This window comes from Danio aesculapii, chromosome 15, assembly GCF_903798145.1.
Source record: "Danio aesculapii chromosome 15, fDanAes4.1, whole genome shotgun sequence".
Classification (NCBI taxonomy): Eukaryota; Metazoa; Chordata; class Actinopteri; order Cypriniformes; family Danionidae; genus Danio; species Danio aesculapii.
Window position 1 is genome coordinate 44,729,267 of NC_079449.1, and position 15,229 is coordinate 44,744,495.

The following is a 15,229-nucleotide window of genomic DNA, read 5'->3' on the forward strand; positions in this document are numbered from 1 at the left end:
TCTATTCTCCAGGCAATGCAGCTGCTCTTAAAGGAGACGCGCCGCCTTTTTTTTTGATTGGTCCGTAAGTGGGCCACGTCATGAAGTCATTGGTCATCACCGAGTGAAGGTGATTCAGAGCATCATCCCAATATAGACCACACATTTTATTATGACAAACAAAATAAGAAAAGATACCTTTAAACTGATGCAGACTTAAAAGATATTAAAGCAGCATATGTTTTACGCAGCGGATGCCCTTTCACCTGCAACCCAGTACCAGGAAACACCCATACACTCTCACACTACGGCCAATTTAGTTAATCGATTCTCCTATAGCACATGTGTTTGGACTGTGGGGGGAACTGGAGCACTCAGAGGAAACCCACACCAGCACAGGGAGAACATGCAAACTCCGCACAGAAATGCTAACTGACCCAGCCAGGGCTCGAACCAGCAACCTTCTTGCTGTGAGGCGATCGTGCTACCCACTGCGCCACTCAGAAAACACCATATTCATGAAAGTAAGGAAAACCCTTTTTATTTTTGTTCAGTGTATATGAAACATTATGCTGAGTAACTTCTTGGGGTGAAAAATAGTGATCTATATGTGAAGAAATGTAAATGTATGATCATCTCACCGCTTGTTTTCTGTTATTTGTATTTCTGTTCAATAAATTACTTCGGTTTTGTCACACGTTGGTGATTGTAGTCTTGGTTATTGATTATGATGTAAACACAGTTGTTTATTGAGGTGCCTATTGAGCACTTCCTTATGTCTCAGTCAGTGCTGGATTAACCAATAGGCATTATGGGCATAGGGGCCCGTGCGAGGGGAGGGGATGCTATATAGGCTATATTAGGAGTGTCTATATAGGCTAACTGCAAATAGCGCACCTCGTTGGGATAAGCTAGTTGAGTGATTCTCGCCCATCACTGTTTGATCGACAGAGACAGCATAACTAAATGCTAAATGCTAAATGAGTGGCGTAGCTCATAAAGCACATGGTAACGTCTTTTGACGTGATCGATCATGAACCCAGTTCGAATCCAGCGTCTGATGAACACGGTCTTCTTTTTCCCCCCACTACATATCAGATTTTACCTACTCTTCATCACAAGGAAGACAAGTAGGAATCTTTAATAAGTGTGTGTATTATAGAAGACTCAGATTCATAGAAGTGGATTGGAGAGGTGTTATATCCAAATCATGTGCATTATAAGTCTGTAGAAGTTAAACATTAAAAATACCTTTAAATATGTATTTTATTACTGCTTCTGTGAACTTCATTCATTTTCTTTTCAGCTTAGTCTCTTTATTAACCTGGGGTCGCCACAGCGGAATGAACCGCTAACTTATCCGGCACATGTTTTACACAGCAGATGCCCTTCCAGCCACAACCCATCACTGGGAAACAACCATACACACTCACTCATACACTACAGACAATTTAGCCTTTCCAATTCACCTGAACCGCATGTCTTTGGACTGTTGGGGAAACCAGAGCATCCGGAGGAAATCCACACGAATGCAGGGAGAGCATGCAAACTCCACACAGAAACGCCAACTGACCCGGCCGAGGCTCAAACCAGCGACCTTCTTGCTGTGAGGTGACAGCACCACTGCATCACCATGCTTCTGTGAACTTGAACAAGCATATTAAAATCCATTAATTTTCACAAGTTGTATTAGTATTTATTTTCAAAGTGTGCTTTAAATGCCTTAAAAATGAATGAAATCTTTGTAGACTAGTAATATATGTGCTGTATATCATTTATTTTAAATATGCAGGCAATATATTATGGATTAATTTAATTAAAAAACCTTTTATTAATCTTATTTTTTAATTCAACTATAGGGGTGCGGTCAGGTAGGAGCCCTACAAGACGTTGTGCCCTCTGAATTCTTAATCCGGGCCTGGTCTCAATGAAGATCTAATGGCTCTACAACTGGAAAACCACTCTCAATTCATTAGTGTAAAGTTACTCCATTAATACAGTCTAATCTGCTCCATCACAACAGTTTATTTACAGACGCAACTCATGTCCATATATCGGCAAGATCCACATTACATTGACAATAAAGGATGAGGTGTCAGCAGGGGAAACACACAAACTCATTCGACATGTTGACAAAGGCTGGATTATTTCGGGTGTCAATAGATGTGTGTCCATCTACCTATTTTCATGCACATTTTGAAAAATGCTTAAAGGTGCTTTATGTAAGTTCCTGACTCTTCTAAAGCATATAAATACCATCATATGTTTGCAGATATTTCAGAAACATGCTCAGTGAACTCTTGTTTATCTGAAAATCAATGCTGAAGTCAGATATTCTGCTTTGAACATGTGTTTTCCGTGCCGGAACACTGTCTTGTTTTGGTCATTTTAACCCGCTCAATGCCAGTTTAGCCAATTATATTTCAGCACACCGGGTTGCCTTGGTGGAAAACCGCGTATTTCATTCATTCATTCATTCATTCATTCATTCATTCATTCATTCATTCAGAAAGGCTCTCAATGGCCCTGTTTACACTGCCGAGCTAGTGTTGTTCCCATACTGATAAACTTCCGGTGATCTGTTATTGTGAGTTTTTTTCCATTTTATACGCTTCCTTTTACAGCATCGATGTTGTAATGTAATTAAAATACATTCAGTTAAACAGACTGTGGCATTCATTTAGTTGCTCAAGCGTAAAACAAGACAAAAAGCCGTTTACTCGTACGCACCCGTCAGAATCTGCAGGCTAGCGCAGAAGCTCCATTGAATATACTGGGGTAAAATAAATGCTCATGTTATAAAGACATGGCGGGGGGGAAACGTAATTTAATGCAGTGCTTCTTGTACAATCTGAGACCCACTTTATATCAGATATCACTCAGCTAGTGAAGATCACTGATTTTTAAAGAAAACAGACCTTAAACGCGCAGATTTTGCAATTGCAAACAGTTCACCGGAAGCGCTTAACCCAGGTTACTGGCAATTTAAAGGTCCTATTAGCTTGCTTCAGCAATAATTCAGCATATCTGTTTACAGATATGAGCAAAAAATCAGAACTGGCAGTGTAAACGGGGCCAGAATTACTGAACAAGAAAATCAGAACAGATATGAGCAAAAAATCTGAACTGGCAGTGTAAACGGGACCAAAACGACTAAAATGCGACCTCCGGTGGACAGTAGCAGACTCCGAAATGAGATGTGGATTCCACATGAGGTTATTATTTAGCAAATGATATAAATGTTGCAAGCGTAAACAGGTGAGCAGGTTACATTGTATCCGCTTGTCCTAACAACACGCCATTTTGTGATGAGATTTGCAGTGATGAGCAATTTGGCTGTTAGCACCAGTCGAAACACAACAGAAATGTAAACACAGCCATTCAAAAGCACAGAATAGTGCACTTACTCACCAAATGATAAGGTTTATAATCTAACGAATACATATTAAATCTTTTTAATATTATTAAATGTAGATGCTGAATCACTGATGTGTGTTGGTTTGCATTATTTCACAGTTCTAAAGTTCAATTTCAAGCGGTTTATTTTATTTTCCAGATCTGAGGTGAACTATCTGCTGCTGCTTTCAGTATATGGCAATAAAAGTCATGTAAAATGCCATTCAAACTCACATTATTAGCATTTAACACTGAATAAAGCACATGAGGTGTACCTGAGGTGAGGGGCGGACTGGCCATAGGGAGCACCGGGACATTTCCCGGTGGCCTGGCGACTCTGGCCTATACTTCAACCGCCTGAAGTGGCGCAACTCTCTAATAGTATCTAGATGCAGCCTTTATGATGCAAGCTGAGATTGCATCACTCAGCGATGCAATGTCAGACACAATGCACTCAAATGGAGCGAGTGATGTCACTGTGACGGGTAGGGTTAGGGGTGGGGTTAGGTGAGCTCATTAAAAAGCATTGGATGCAGCTCAGATTGCACTGCACCCCAACTGACGGGTAGGTCATGTGATAATGACAAATGGCATTCATACTATATTGAAGGTAATTTTCTAATGTTCGTGTGGTAAAGCTTTAGCTCTCATACTATTACATACTATTATTATTACATACTATTAGCTCTCACACTATTAGCAAGATGGTCGCTGGTTCGAGCCTCAGCTGGGTCAGTTGGCATTTCTGTGTGGAGTTTGCATGTTCACCCCGTGTTGGTGTGGGTTTCCTCTGGTTTCAAGTCCAAAGACATGCGGTACAGGTGAATTGGGTAAGCTAATTTGTCTGTAGTGTATGCGTGTGTATGGGTGTTTCCCAGAGAAGGAAAGTCATCTGCTGTGTAAAACATGTGCTGGATAAGTTGGTGGTTCATTCTGCTGTGGCGACCCCTAATTAATAAAGGGACTAATCTGAAAAGCTAATTATAAATAATTTAAAAATTATGCATGTGAACTGATTGAACCTGGAGGCATTGCTCAGTGACACATTGCAAACCAGCTGTGTCTCTCATTTTCAAAATAAGAGTCCCACATACATAGCAAGACTTAAAAATAACTAAGGGAGGAAAATGATCATTGCTGTCTCACTAGGAAACACTGTGGCTAATCAAACGCTGAAGTTGTGAGCTGAAGTACATGCAAATGCTGAGGGCTTGCACCGTGAGTCACGCAACAGTCCGCTTTGTGTTCTGATTGGCCTATTTTTCACTGGAGTTTAACATTTATGGTATTTACATGAGGATGAAGAAACAATGGTGTTTGGGGCTCTTGGTATGCCCATTTCCAAAGACTGATCTCTTATTATTCGACTTTGCCTAGATGCACCTAGATTTTCACCTTTAAATACCAGCAGATGCATGAAATTCTAAGATTTTTGTGAGTGATTAAAATTACAAACACACAAGAAAACTCACTGTGAACTCAAAGAGCATTCAGATGAAACAGACCATGTGTGTGTGTGTGTGTGTTGAATCCAGCTGGTCCTAGGAAAGCACTGCACTCTCGTACAGCTGAAATAACTGTTGATGGCCCGGACGGATGGTCTCATTAAGCAGTGTTATTAATTATTTAAGCAGTCAACGAACGCCCTCCCGCAACCAAAGCTTGTCAGTATGTACGCAGGTGGGGCAGGGCCACTCTAAAATATTCATCTAAATCAAAACATTGGCATCTGCACATCACTGTCAATTTGTAAATATTCAGCATTATTATTCAACAAACTGAATTTTTACATCATAAAATAAGCTGGATGGAAAGATGCTTTACTTACCTACGATTTTATGTCTTGTTTCTAGTCCAAATATCTACAAAAAAATCTTAAAATCAAGAAGCATTTTCAAGACAAGCAAAAAATATTGTCTAGTTTTCAGAAATGAGTCAAAATGAAGAGAGTTTTTCCTTAAAACAAGCTAAATGATCTGCCAATGAGGTAAGCAAATGAATCTTATGCCAAAAGGAAAAACAAGATTATTTTGTACTTTCAAAAGTAACTTTGGCCAACACTGCGAATAACAATAGTTCAAGAGTTTCCTGCTGCTGTACTGCTATTGTTTTAAAACAAATGTACTGTATATACAGTTAACTGCACAGGTCATAGCAATGTTTACATGTTGTTCTTTCGTTGCCTTGATTACTTCTATTTTTCTCTAAGTAAAAATGATTTATTTGATAATTAAATTAAATAATTAAATGATTATTATAATTAAAAATGTGAAAACAGACACACAATGGCCAGCAGCTCACAGCTTTAAGACAGCACATGTATTATTTATAATAATAATAGTAATAATAATAATATATTAATCCTACAATAGTAAACATTTGAAGTGGATCAACATTTCTTTTTCAAAATTGTCCTAAGACTACAATGGGTGTTGTTCAATAGTTTAAGAACAACTTTTATGAAAAGTTTTGATTAATAATATTATTTTGATTAATTATTATCCCTCCTGTATATTTTTCCCCAATTTCTGTTTAACGGAGAGATTTCTTTAGCACATTTCTAATCATAATAGTTAACTCATAATAAATAACTCGTTTCTAATACTTGATTTCTTTTATCTTTGTCATGTTGACAGTATGTAATATTTGACTAGATATTCAAGACACTAGTATTCAGCTTAAAGTGACATTTAAAGGCTTAACTAGGTTAATTAGGGTAAAGTTAAGGTAATTAGGCAAGTCATTGTATAACAGTGGTTTGTTCTGGAGACAATCCAAAACTAATATAGCTTAAGGGGGCTAATAATATTGACCTTAAAATGGTTTTAAAAGATTAAAAACTGCTTTTATTCTAGTCGACATAAAACAAATAAGACTTTCTCCAGAAGAAAAAATATTATAGGAAATACTGTGAAAAATTTCTTGCTCTGTTAAACATCATTTGGGAAATATTGTATATTATATAACTGTATATTCAGAAGTGATGCATTGCAAATGACTTACTTGTGAATGTAGCGTAACAGAAAAATAACTCACTGTTTTTGTGAGTGCTGCTTGTTCCTAAGCTGATTAGAAGCAGCCCTGAAGAATAAACGTTCTTCTTTTAAACTCTTTTCATCATAGAATCATGTCGAAAAATGCTTTACAGTTCCCAGCAACAAAAAAAGCAGCACTGACAATTAGAAATGTTTTTTTTCCTACATCAACCTCTTAAGGCCCAAGCTGTTTTTTACATGCATTTTTTATTTCTCTTTGCTATTTGGGTTCATTGGAACCTAATTAGAATAAAAATCTAAGTATCATCTTTTGATATGATGTACTTTTAGAGAAAATTATGTCCATATATGTGGACTAGTGGTTTGAATTGACATAAAACACATTTTCCAGACTGTTTTTAATGCAAATTTAACATAGGAAAATATTTTCAACATGTTTTGACTATCAGAGAGTAAAAACTACATTTTTTCCCATTTTGGACAGTTAAAAATAGGGTTTGGGTCATTTGATATGCTGCAAAACAGTTGCAGGATGACACTGTGTGTCTGTAACAAAATATAAAGTATTTTAAATAGCCACTTAAGAGCTAAAATGTGCTGTCCACATATGTGGCCACTAAGCCCAAGGAGGTTAAAAAACTCAAAAGGACCTTATATACAAAACATACAAAAGTCCTAAGAGAGCACGCATTCAATTATTTTTAATTTTTTTTAATTTAGTGGTTATCACGAGAAAACTTTTTGTTATGTCGAGGTCACAAGAAAACTAGACATAAAAATAACAAATATTTGAATGCATGGCCTCCTAGGACGTCAAAACGTATTATTAGCGTAATCTTGTAGAAAGCATGCACATACTTCAATCTTCTGTCTCGCTACAATCCAACTCGCTCTTTAAGGTCTCAAAACTTAGGGGTTCTGGTAGTACCTAGAATAGCAAAGTCGAGCAAAGGAGGTCGAGCCTTCTCATTTATAGCTCCTAAACTCTGGAATAGCCTTCCTGATAACGTCCGAGGCTCAGACACACTTTCCCAATTCAAAACTAGATTAAAGACCTATCTGTTCAGTAAAGCATACACTCAGTGCACCACTTAGGAGGCTTCCACACAGGTTATGCATCTTGTTTATATACACTGTGAACATCAGCTACGCTAATTATTTTCTTTATTCTCCATTTCCACCTGGGGATACTCTTCCCGAGGCCCTCAGACTATGCAGAGTCACTGATTCGATCCAGGACCAGCGACGAGATGATCCCAGGGTTTCCATGTCCTGGACCGGGCCGAATCCTGAGCGGCTGCTGTGGTGGTCATGGAAGAGTGGAGAACATGAGACTGATTCCTGTGACGCTCCAGAGACAGACGAGTCTTCGCTGAGGCCAGCTTCCAGCCTCCGCCACTGAGACTGCAGCTCTGCACAAGACGTTTGGCCAGCGGAGAAATTAAAATGGTCGTGCCCAACTGAGCCTGGTTTCTCTCAAGGTTTTTTTTCTTCACTTCCGCCATTAGTGAAGTTTTTTTTCCCTCTCCGCTGTCGCCTCTGGCTTGCATGGTTCGGGATCTGTAGAGCTGCGCATCGTTGGATTTGCTCTTCAGTGTTTGGACTCTCAGTAGTGATTATTAAACCACATACACACATGCTCTGAAAGTTTTCATTTAATTTAAAGAGACTAAATCCATCAGACCCATATCAGCTGAATATATGTATACAAAATAAAGAAATACAGATATTGAGTCAGACGCTCGGTGTCTAACTGTTTAAATCAACCATAACCTGCGGTATGTGTTTCTGATGAATGTTAGAATCTGGAGCAACAGATCACCCTCAGGAGTGTTAAAGCTGTATTGAGTCAGTCAAATGAAATAGACAGTAAAGAAAAATCACCTGCAAAACTGCATCTTTAAACCTTCTCCTAGTTTCAATAATAATTAACCCAGAATACGACCAAACAAAACTTGGTCCCTGTACTAATAACGTAATGACTATCTTTGATAAACCTGTCGTAAAAGCGTGATGTATGTGAATGCTGCCCTCTAGTGGACAGAAGCAGCTACTGCCACAAGTCTCCCTCCTCATGGAAACGGTGCAGATGGTCCGAGTACCTGCAGTAAAGATGAAGAGTGTGAGAGCGAATTAAAAATCACGGCTGCATTCCTGTCCAAATTTTTATGCCCTTCACTCGCTAACTTCCCTCCATCTCGTTGACTTGGATGTACACTAGGGCTGCACGACATTGAAAAAATATGATGAATGAATGAATGAAATCTGTATTTATATTGTGTGTTCAGAGCAGTTTTCAAGATTTCAGGATTAACCTGTTTGTTCCCCCATTTGCAAATATGCCCACAAAGTGAACAGACTATCATTGAAAGGGACTTTGTTAGTGAAGTTGGCGAGTGGATGTCTAAGAGTGGAGTGGAACGCAGCCCAAATACATTAACTACAGCAATTCAGGAACATGAGATGATGTAAAACACTCACTTCTTGGCACAAAATGCAGCACAGTCACGGCCGATACTCTCACTCCAGGCGGCTTTATACAGCACCTGTCACACACACACACATGCAGGGTCAGAATGGGTCAACATGAGCAGTGAAGGACAGTTTAGACTGAGGGTCGTGTGACGCACCAGGAAGACGAGGCAGTGCAGCATCAGCGTATAGAAGAACGCAATCGTTCTAGCCGTCTTATTAGACAGGATCACACGTCCCTGAAATCAACACAGTCAACATGAGCAGACAGCAGAATGAGTATATACAGTTGAAGTCAGCATTATTAGCCCACCTGAATTACTAGCCCTCCAGTATACTTCATTCCCAAATTTCTGTTTAATAGAAAGAAGGTTCTCAACATTTCTAATCACAATAGTTTTAATATCGAAAGTGGTTGAGGTTGGATCGCCCACCGGAGCAACAGAGGTCTCAGCACGGGTGGGCTGCGCAGCCACTTTAGGAGTTTTCAAGGCCTCCAACTCCAGCTGACGCAGCTTCACCTCTTTTTCAGCCGCAACTTCAAGCCTGTGGATTTCGAGCCTCAAGTCCATCTCAGCCTGACACGCTTGTGCCATTTCCTGTGCCTCAAACTGTAAACGGGCCAGGTGGATATTTAAACGTCCATCCTCTTTAGACCCAGAATAAACGGGGGAAAACGGATCGAAAGGCGACAGTGCTGGCTTGACTTCAGTGTCCGCAGCCGCAGCACCGCTCTCATTTTGCCCTTCATCCGGCTCATCTGCACTTGAGCTACGCGCGCCAGCACCAAGAAACTCAGTTTCTTCTTCTTCCACAACAGGCATTATGAGAACCTTTAACTCAACCAATCTTTCATATAATGCACTCTTAATGTTTTTCTTAAGAGCTTGTTTCACAATTTTAATTTTGAAATGGTCCGCTATTTGCAATAAATCATCTTTTCTACAGCGATCGAATTGTTCTACGGTTGGATTATTAATAAACGTCTGTAAATCAAACAATGATAAGAAAGATTGATTTACATGACAAGACAATGTAAATCAAGATAAGAAAAGGAAAAGAGCGGGGCTGGCGAGTGGTCTGGCGCGTGCCTTTATGGTGGGTGGTCTTTGCTTATTGGATGTGACGTAAGAATGACGTAACCGGGGGAGAAATGACTGACAGCTGAATAGACCAATGAACGGAACCTGTGAATAATGAAAGCAGATATGGGAGAGCAGAGAGAGAGAGAGAGACAACACAAACAGAGCACAAATAACACAAATATGTAACATCTGTAATAACTGATTACTTTTATCCTTGCCACCATGACAGTACATAATATGTGACTAGACATTCTTCAAGAGACTAGTATTCAGCTTAAAGTGACATTTAAAGGCTCAACTCTGTTAATAAGGGTAAAGTTAGGGTAATCAGGCAAGTCATTGTATAACAGTGGTTTGTTCTGGAGACAACAAAAATTGCATAAGGAGGCTAATAATATTGGCCTTAAAATTGTTTAAAAATTTTTTAAACTGCTTTTATTCTAGCCGAAATAAAATGGATAAGACTTCAAGCATTTTTCTTCTCAAATTTAACAATCTGACGATCTTTCAGTGCTGAGAATAGCAGGTCTGGACAGCCTGTCCTGCTCACGGTGCTCAAACCACTTGATTAAATGAATCAAAGTGAAACTGAAATGTACCGGCACAATGAATGATTTTGTCATTACCCAGTTTAAAATAGGCTACTCTTTTATTTTTGGTCATTCAGTTAAGAGACGGTTTGGTTTTGTGTATGGGATTTAAAGGATTATGGTCATTTTATTGGCCATTTAATCAATTTGAACAATTTCCCAGGAGTCTCCCGTATTTCACACCCATCTCCTGCCACCCTCCTGTTTTGATATTCCTCCCTGGAAACTCCTGTAATTTGTATGGCTGTTACATTCCTGTACAATCCTGTGTGGCGTGATTATTATTATTATTATTTTTCCTCGCTAGTCTCTCTCTCCCCCTCTCTCTCTGTGCTCGCTCGCTCTCTCCCTCTCTCCCGCTTCCACCCATCCAGTGGCTCCGATTGGCTACCGCTGCCCAGCTGTTTGCCGTGTTCCCCCCTGACGTCACCCACGGTCTCCAATCCAGCCGCTGCCACCGTGGCATAAAAGTGGTGACAGGACGCTTCTCGAGAGGCCCTGAATTTCTGTGTTATGTTGTGTGTCAGTGAAATTCGCTATCCGTTTTCTGTGTGTTACAATTTGGTACATGTCCGTTGTTATTTGTCTGTTCTCCATTTGTCTGCCGTCAGTGTTATGCGCATCTGAGGTTGGAGAGTGGGACAGATAAGAATGTCGCGCGACATACACTGTGCACACGTAGTTTTGAATATCACTGTTGTTAGACACACTAGATAAGGGTGTGCTCCACCCACTGTACTTTTGTTTTCTCATTGTATATATTAGAATAGATTAGGTATTTCGTAATAGTTGCGAAGATTTCTTTTCAATAACTGCTGTGTTTTTCTTTTGGATAGTTAGGGTAGATGTTGGGCCAATAGATTGTTTTGTTTTATTTCTATTGTTTGGACGCCGCCCGCGTCTCATCTCTCCAACTCTCCCATTTATCTGTTCAAACATCTTGTGTTAAATTTGTTGTCTGTAATTTCATTATATTCTTATAAATATTTAATGTTCTTTCTATATACATATTTTTGCATTTATTATCACTATCTTTGTAAATAAACTCACTTTATTGCATTTAGTTAGTCTAGTTGTTACTCACTTGTTGATATTGTGTGTTTGCTTATGTGTTTCACCCTAAATTAATGTTACTCTCTCTCCCCTTTACTCACCATCTTCAAAAATGTAACAATGGCCCAAACTAGTTACGAAAAAAACACTTTTTGTTAATGTTTGTCAAGTTGCCAGATCTTGTATGAAGCTCATCACCTCACACAATTGATGAAATATTCAAATCTCAAAGCAATTTTTACCTCAATCTGGCAACATATGTTACAACCCAGCTGTGCTGTTGATTTCTGCATTGGTGGCTGATGCGGGATTTGAACAGCGGCAGTAGCAACGTCACTAGTAGTAGAGAATATACAGTGGGGGAAATAACTAATAAACAATAAATAATAAATAAATAATATTGAACATGTCACTTTTTTTTCAGAAAACTTGTTTCTAAAGGAGCTGTTTACAAATGAAGTTCTGTGTAATAAAATGAAATGATTCAGGGAACAAGTATTGAACAGATGAAGGAAGGGAGGTCTAGAAATGCTAAGCCCAGACATCAGCTGAAATCTCTAAGTAGTTCTTCAGCAACCCTCTGCCCTTCCTCAGTGTAAATGAATATCAGCTGCTTCAGTCCAACATCTACATTAGCAGGAGGATGAAGATGAAACCAGGGTGGACATTTCTGCAAGATAATGATCCAAAACACAGCCAAGGAAACTATCAGATGCTTTCAGAGAAAGAAAATCAAGCTGTAGAATGGCCCAGCCAATCACCTGATCCGAATCCAATAGAGAATACAAAATAAAGCTCAGATTCGATGAACGAGACCCACAGAAGAATCAAGATTTTGACACTCTGTTGCAATGCATGTGACTTCATTCTCTTATTTCAGGCGTCTTTAAAGGGTCACGAAACACCAAAACACATTTTTTTGAGCTGTTGACAGTCTTATATGTGTCCCACACTGCTAAAAACACTATTAGGACACATATATTTCACAAAAAAGTGAAAATTGGTTGTTTTTACGTTACTGCGAGCAGTAAAAAAGCCTTTTATATAAAGTGTTAAATATATTGTTAATACACACAACTCATTTTCAGCTTTTTTTGTTTTGTTTTATTGTTGTGTTTGTATTGTTTGGGTTTTTACCAAAATCTGCTTCAATTCCATGTCAACAGCTCCTTTAGAAATATTATTCCCAAGAATAAAACATGACGTGTTCAATACTTTCCCCCACTGTATATTAATAAAAAATATAATTATTACAAATAATAATAATAATAATAATATTGTTTTGTTTTTTCGGCCAAGTGCATCCATAATTTTCAGTTTCGACGAAGAATTTTGATTTCAGGTGCATCCCTAGTTATCAGTGAAATGTTTGTGTGATTAGTTCGTGTGGAGCATCCTTTCCTGTGAACTGAGATGCTCTGATACACTCCAGCTGGTTGTGTGTTAAAGATCGCTAATTCACATGTGACTCTATTATATATGAAGGCATGAAACAATATAGGGTTACACACCAGACTGAGCGTGGCCTTGTCCCATGGGCTGAGGCTCTGATATCTCCTCTGACGCTCCTGAAGAAGAAATCACATTACAGACATATGAGAAAAACCAACAAACATTTCCAAAAGAGAAATCAATTCCGGTTCTCACCCTTTTGCTGAAGGAGGAGAAGGGGTCGAGTCTCTCCTCATACTGAGACGAGTAACGCATAACTGTATCATCGCTGTCTCCAGCCTGACACACACACACAAACACAGAATTTCAATCAAGAGTGTTTGAAATAAACCATTTTGTGAGATGATTTCTTATTTGTGTGTCTATAAGTTATGTTAAATCATAAAAACAAGTAAATCTCCAGCTCGGTTTGTTTTCCTGACAGTGTCTTCATTGTAGTATTTGCAGTTTCTCCATGATTTGGCCTTTGACGGAGCCTGTAGCTTGGTGACATCATGCATGTGTTAGTGCGCATAAGCAGCACATGTCTTTACAACATACTGTCCTGCAGTATTTTTAGATTTGATGAATGTATGCGTGTAGAATGAATATGTCCATTACACCAAGGGTTCCCAAACTTTTCAGCTCAAGACTCCCAAAATAACAATTCCAGTGACTCGCGACCCCCACTATACTCGGAGGTGGTTATAAACATACAATCATTGCACACAACAGTGCACACACACCAATAGGAACTATATAAACAATGTTATTGACAACACAAAAAGTCTAACAACCACATCATTTTATATAGTCATTATTCATTTGTTACACATTATTATAATCTCGCTTAATGGGACAGGTGAGCCCAATGTTTACAGCACAAGACTATTCGTGGAGACCGCCACTTGGAGAACGTCCTTTTTGTTCAGTCGTGGCCATTATTTTTGATGTATGTGAGTGCCGTAAAGGTGTCAAAGTTTAACATTGTGCTGTAAAATCAATCTGCTGCAAAATATCCAGTGAGCGGCAGTTCTGTTGGAGCAAATGCCTTGTTGATGCCAGAGGTCAGAGGAGAATGGCCAGACTGGTTCCAGCTGATGGAAAAGCATCAGTAACTCAAATAAGCACTCGTTACAACCGAGTAAAAGAGCATCTCTGAACACACAACACGTCCAACCTTGAGGCTGATGGGCTACAGCAGCAGAAGACCACACCGGGTGCCACTCCTGTCAGCTAAGAACAGAAAACTGAGGCAACAATTCACACAGGCTCACCAAAACTGGACAATAGAAGATTGGAGAAACGTTGCCTGGTCTGACGAGTCTCCATTTCTGCTGCAACATTCGAATAGTTGGGTCAGAATTCGGCATCAACAACATGAAAGCATGGATCCATCCTGCCTTGTATCAACGATTCAGGCTGGTGGTGGTGGTGTAATGGTGTGGGGGAGATTTTCTTGGCACACTTTGGGCACTCTAGTACCAATTAAACATAGTGTCAACGCCAAAGTCTACCTGAGTATTGTTGCTGACCATGTCCATCCCTTTACGACCACAGTTTACCCATCTTCTGATGGCTACTTCCAGCAGGATAACACAAAAAAGTGCGAATCATCTCAGACTGGTTTCCTGAACATGACAATGAGTTCACTGTACTCAAATGGTCTCCACAGTCACCAGAACTCAATCCAATAGAGCACATTTGGGATGTGGTGGAATGGATTCGCATCATGGATGCGTAGCCGACAAATCTGCAGCAACTGCGTGATGCTATCATGTCAATATGGACCAAAATCTCTGAGGAATATTTCCAGTACCTTGTTGAATCTATGCCACAAAGGATTAAGACAGTTCTGAAGGCAAAAGGGGTCCATCCCGGCACTAGTAAGGTACCTAATAAAGTGAGTGTATAATATTTTTGAAAATCACCACGCGACACCCTTCATTCCCGATCCCCACTAGTTTCAACCTCCACAAAGCACCACCTTTGTCAGTATTTTTATTATGATTAAGAATTATTTCCTGATACTAACTGCTTTTTAAATTGTGATTAAAAGTATTTATTGATTCATTTTCCTTAAGCTAACTCTGAATGAACTGCCGTGATTAAACGTACGTTACAATAAAATTAGCTGTAGTAAGTGATTATTAGCACATAAGTGAAAGAGGAGAATTTACACGCTCATTACGTCTAGTAAGTAACACACTTCAGCAAAGGATCACCC

The 15,229-nt window shown here is 39.3% G+C and overlaps 1 protein-coding gene across 1 annotated transcript in view; it reads right to left on the reverse strand.

Moving 5' to 3' along the window:
• Nucleotides 1-8,013: 8,013 nt before the first annotated feature.
• Nucleotides 8,014-15,229, reverse strand: part of cux1b (cut-like homeobox 1b) — a 36,568-nt gene continuing 29,352 nt past the window's right edge. Inside the window, exons 19-23 of the mRNA XM_056473279.1 lie at nt 13,219-13,302; nt 13,083-13,139; nt 9,002-9,082; nt 8,853-8,917; nt 8,014-8,473 (exon numbers count right to left, since the gene is read on the reverse strand). Coding sequence (XP_056329254.1) covers nt 8,422-8,473; nt 8,853-8,917; nt 9,002-9,082; nt 13,083-13,139; nt 13,219-13,302 — 339 coding nt within the window. The 3' untranslated portion in view covers nt 8,014-8,421. The remainder of the gene's footprint in view (nt 8,474-8,852; nt 8,918-9,001; nt 9,083-13,082; nt 13,140-13,218; nt 13,303-15,229) is intronic.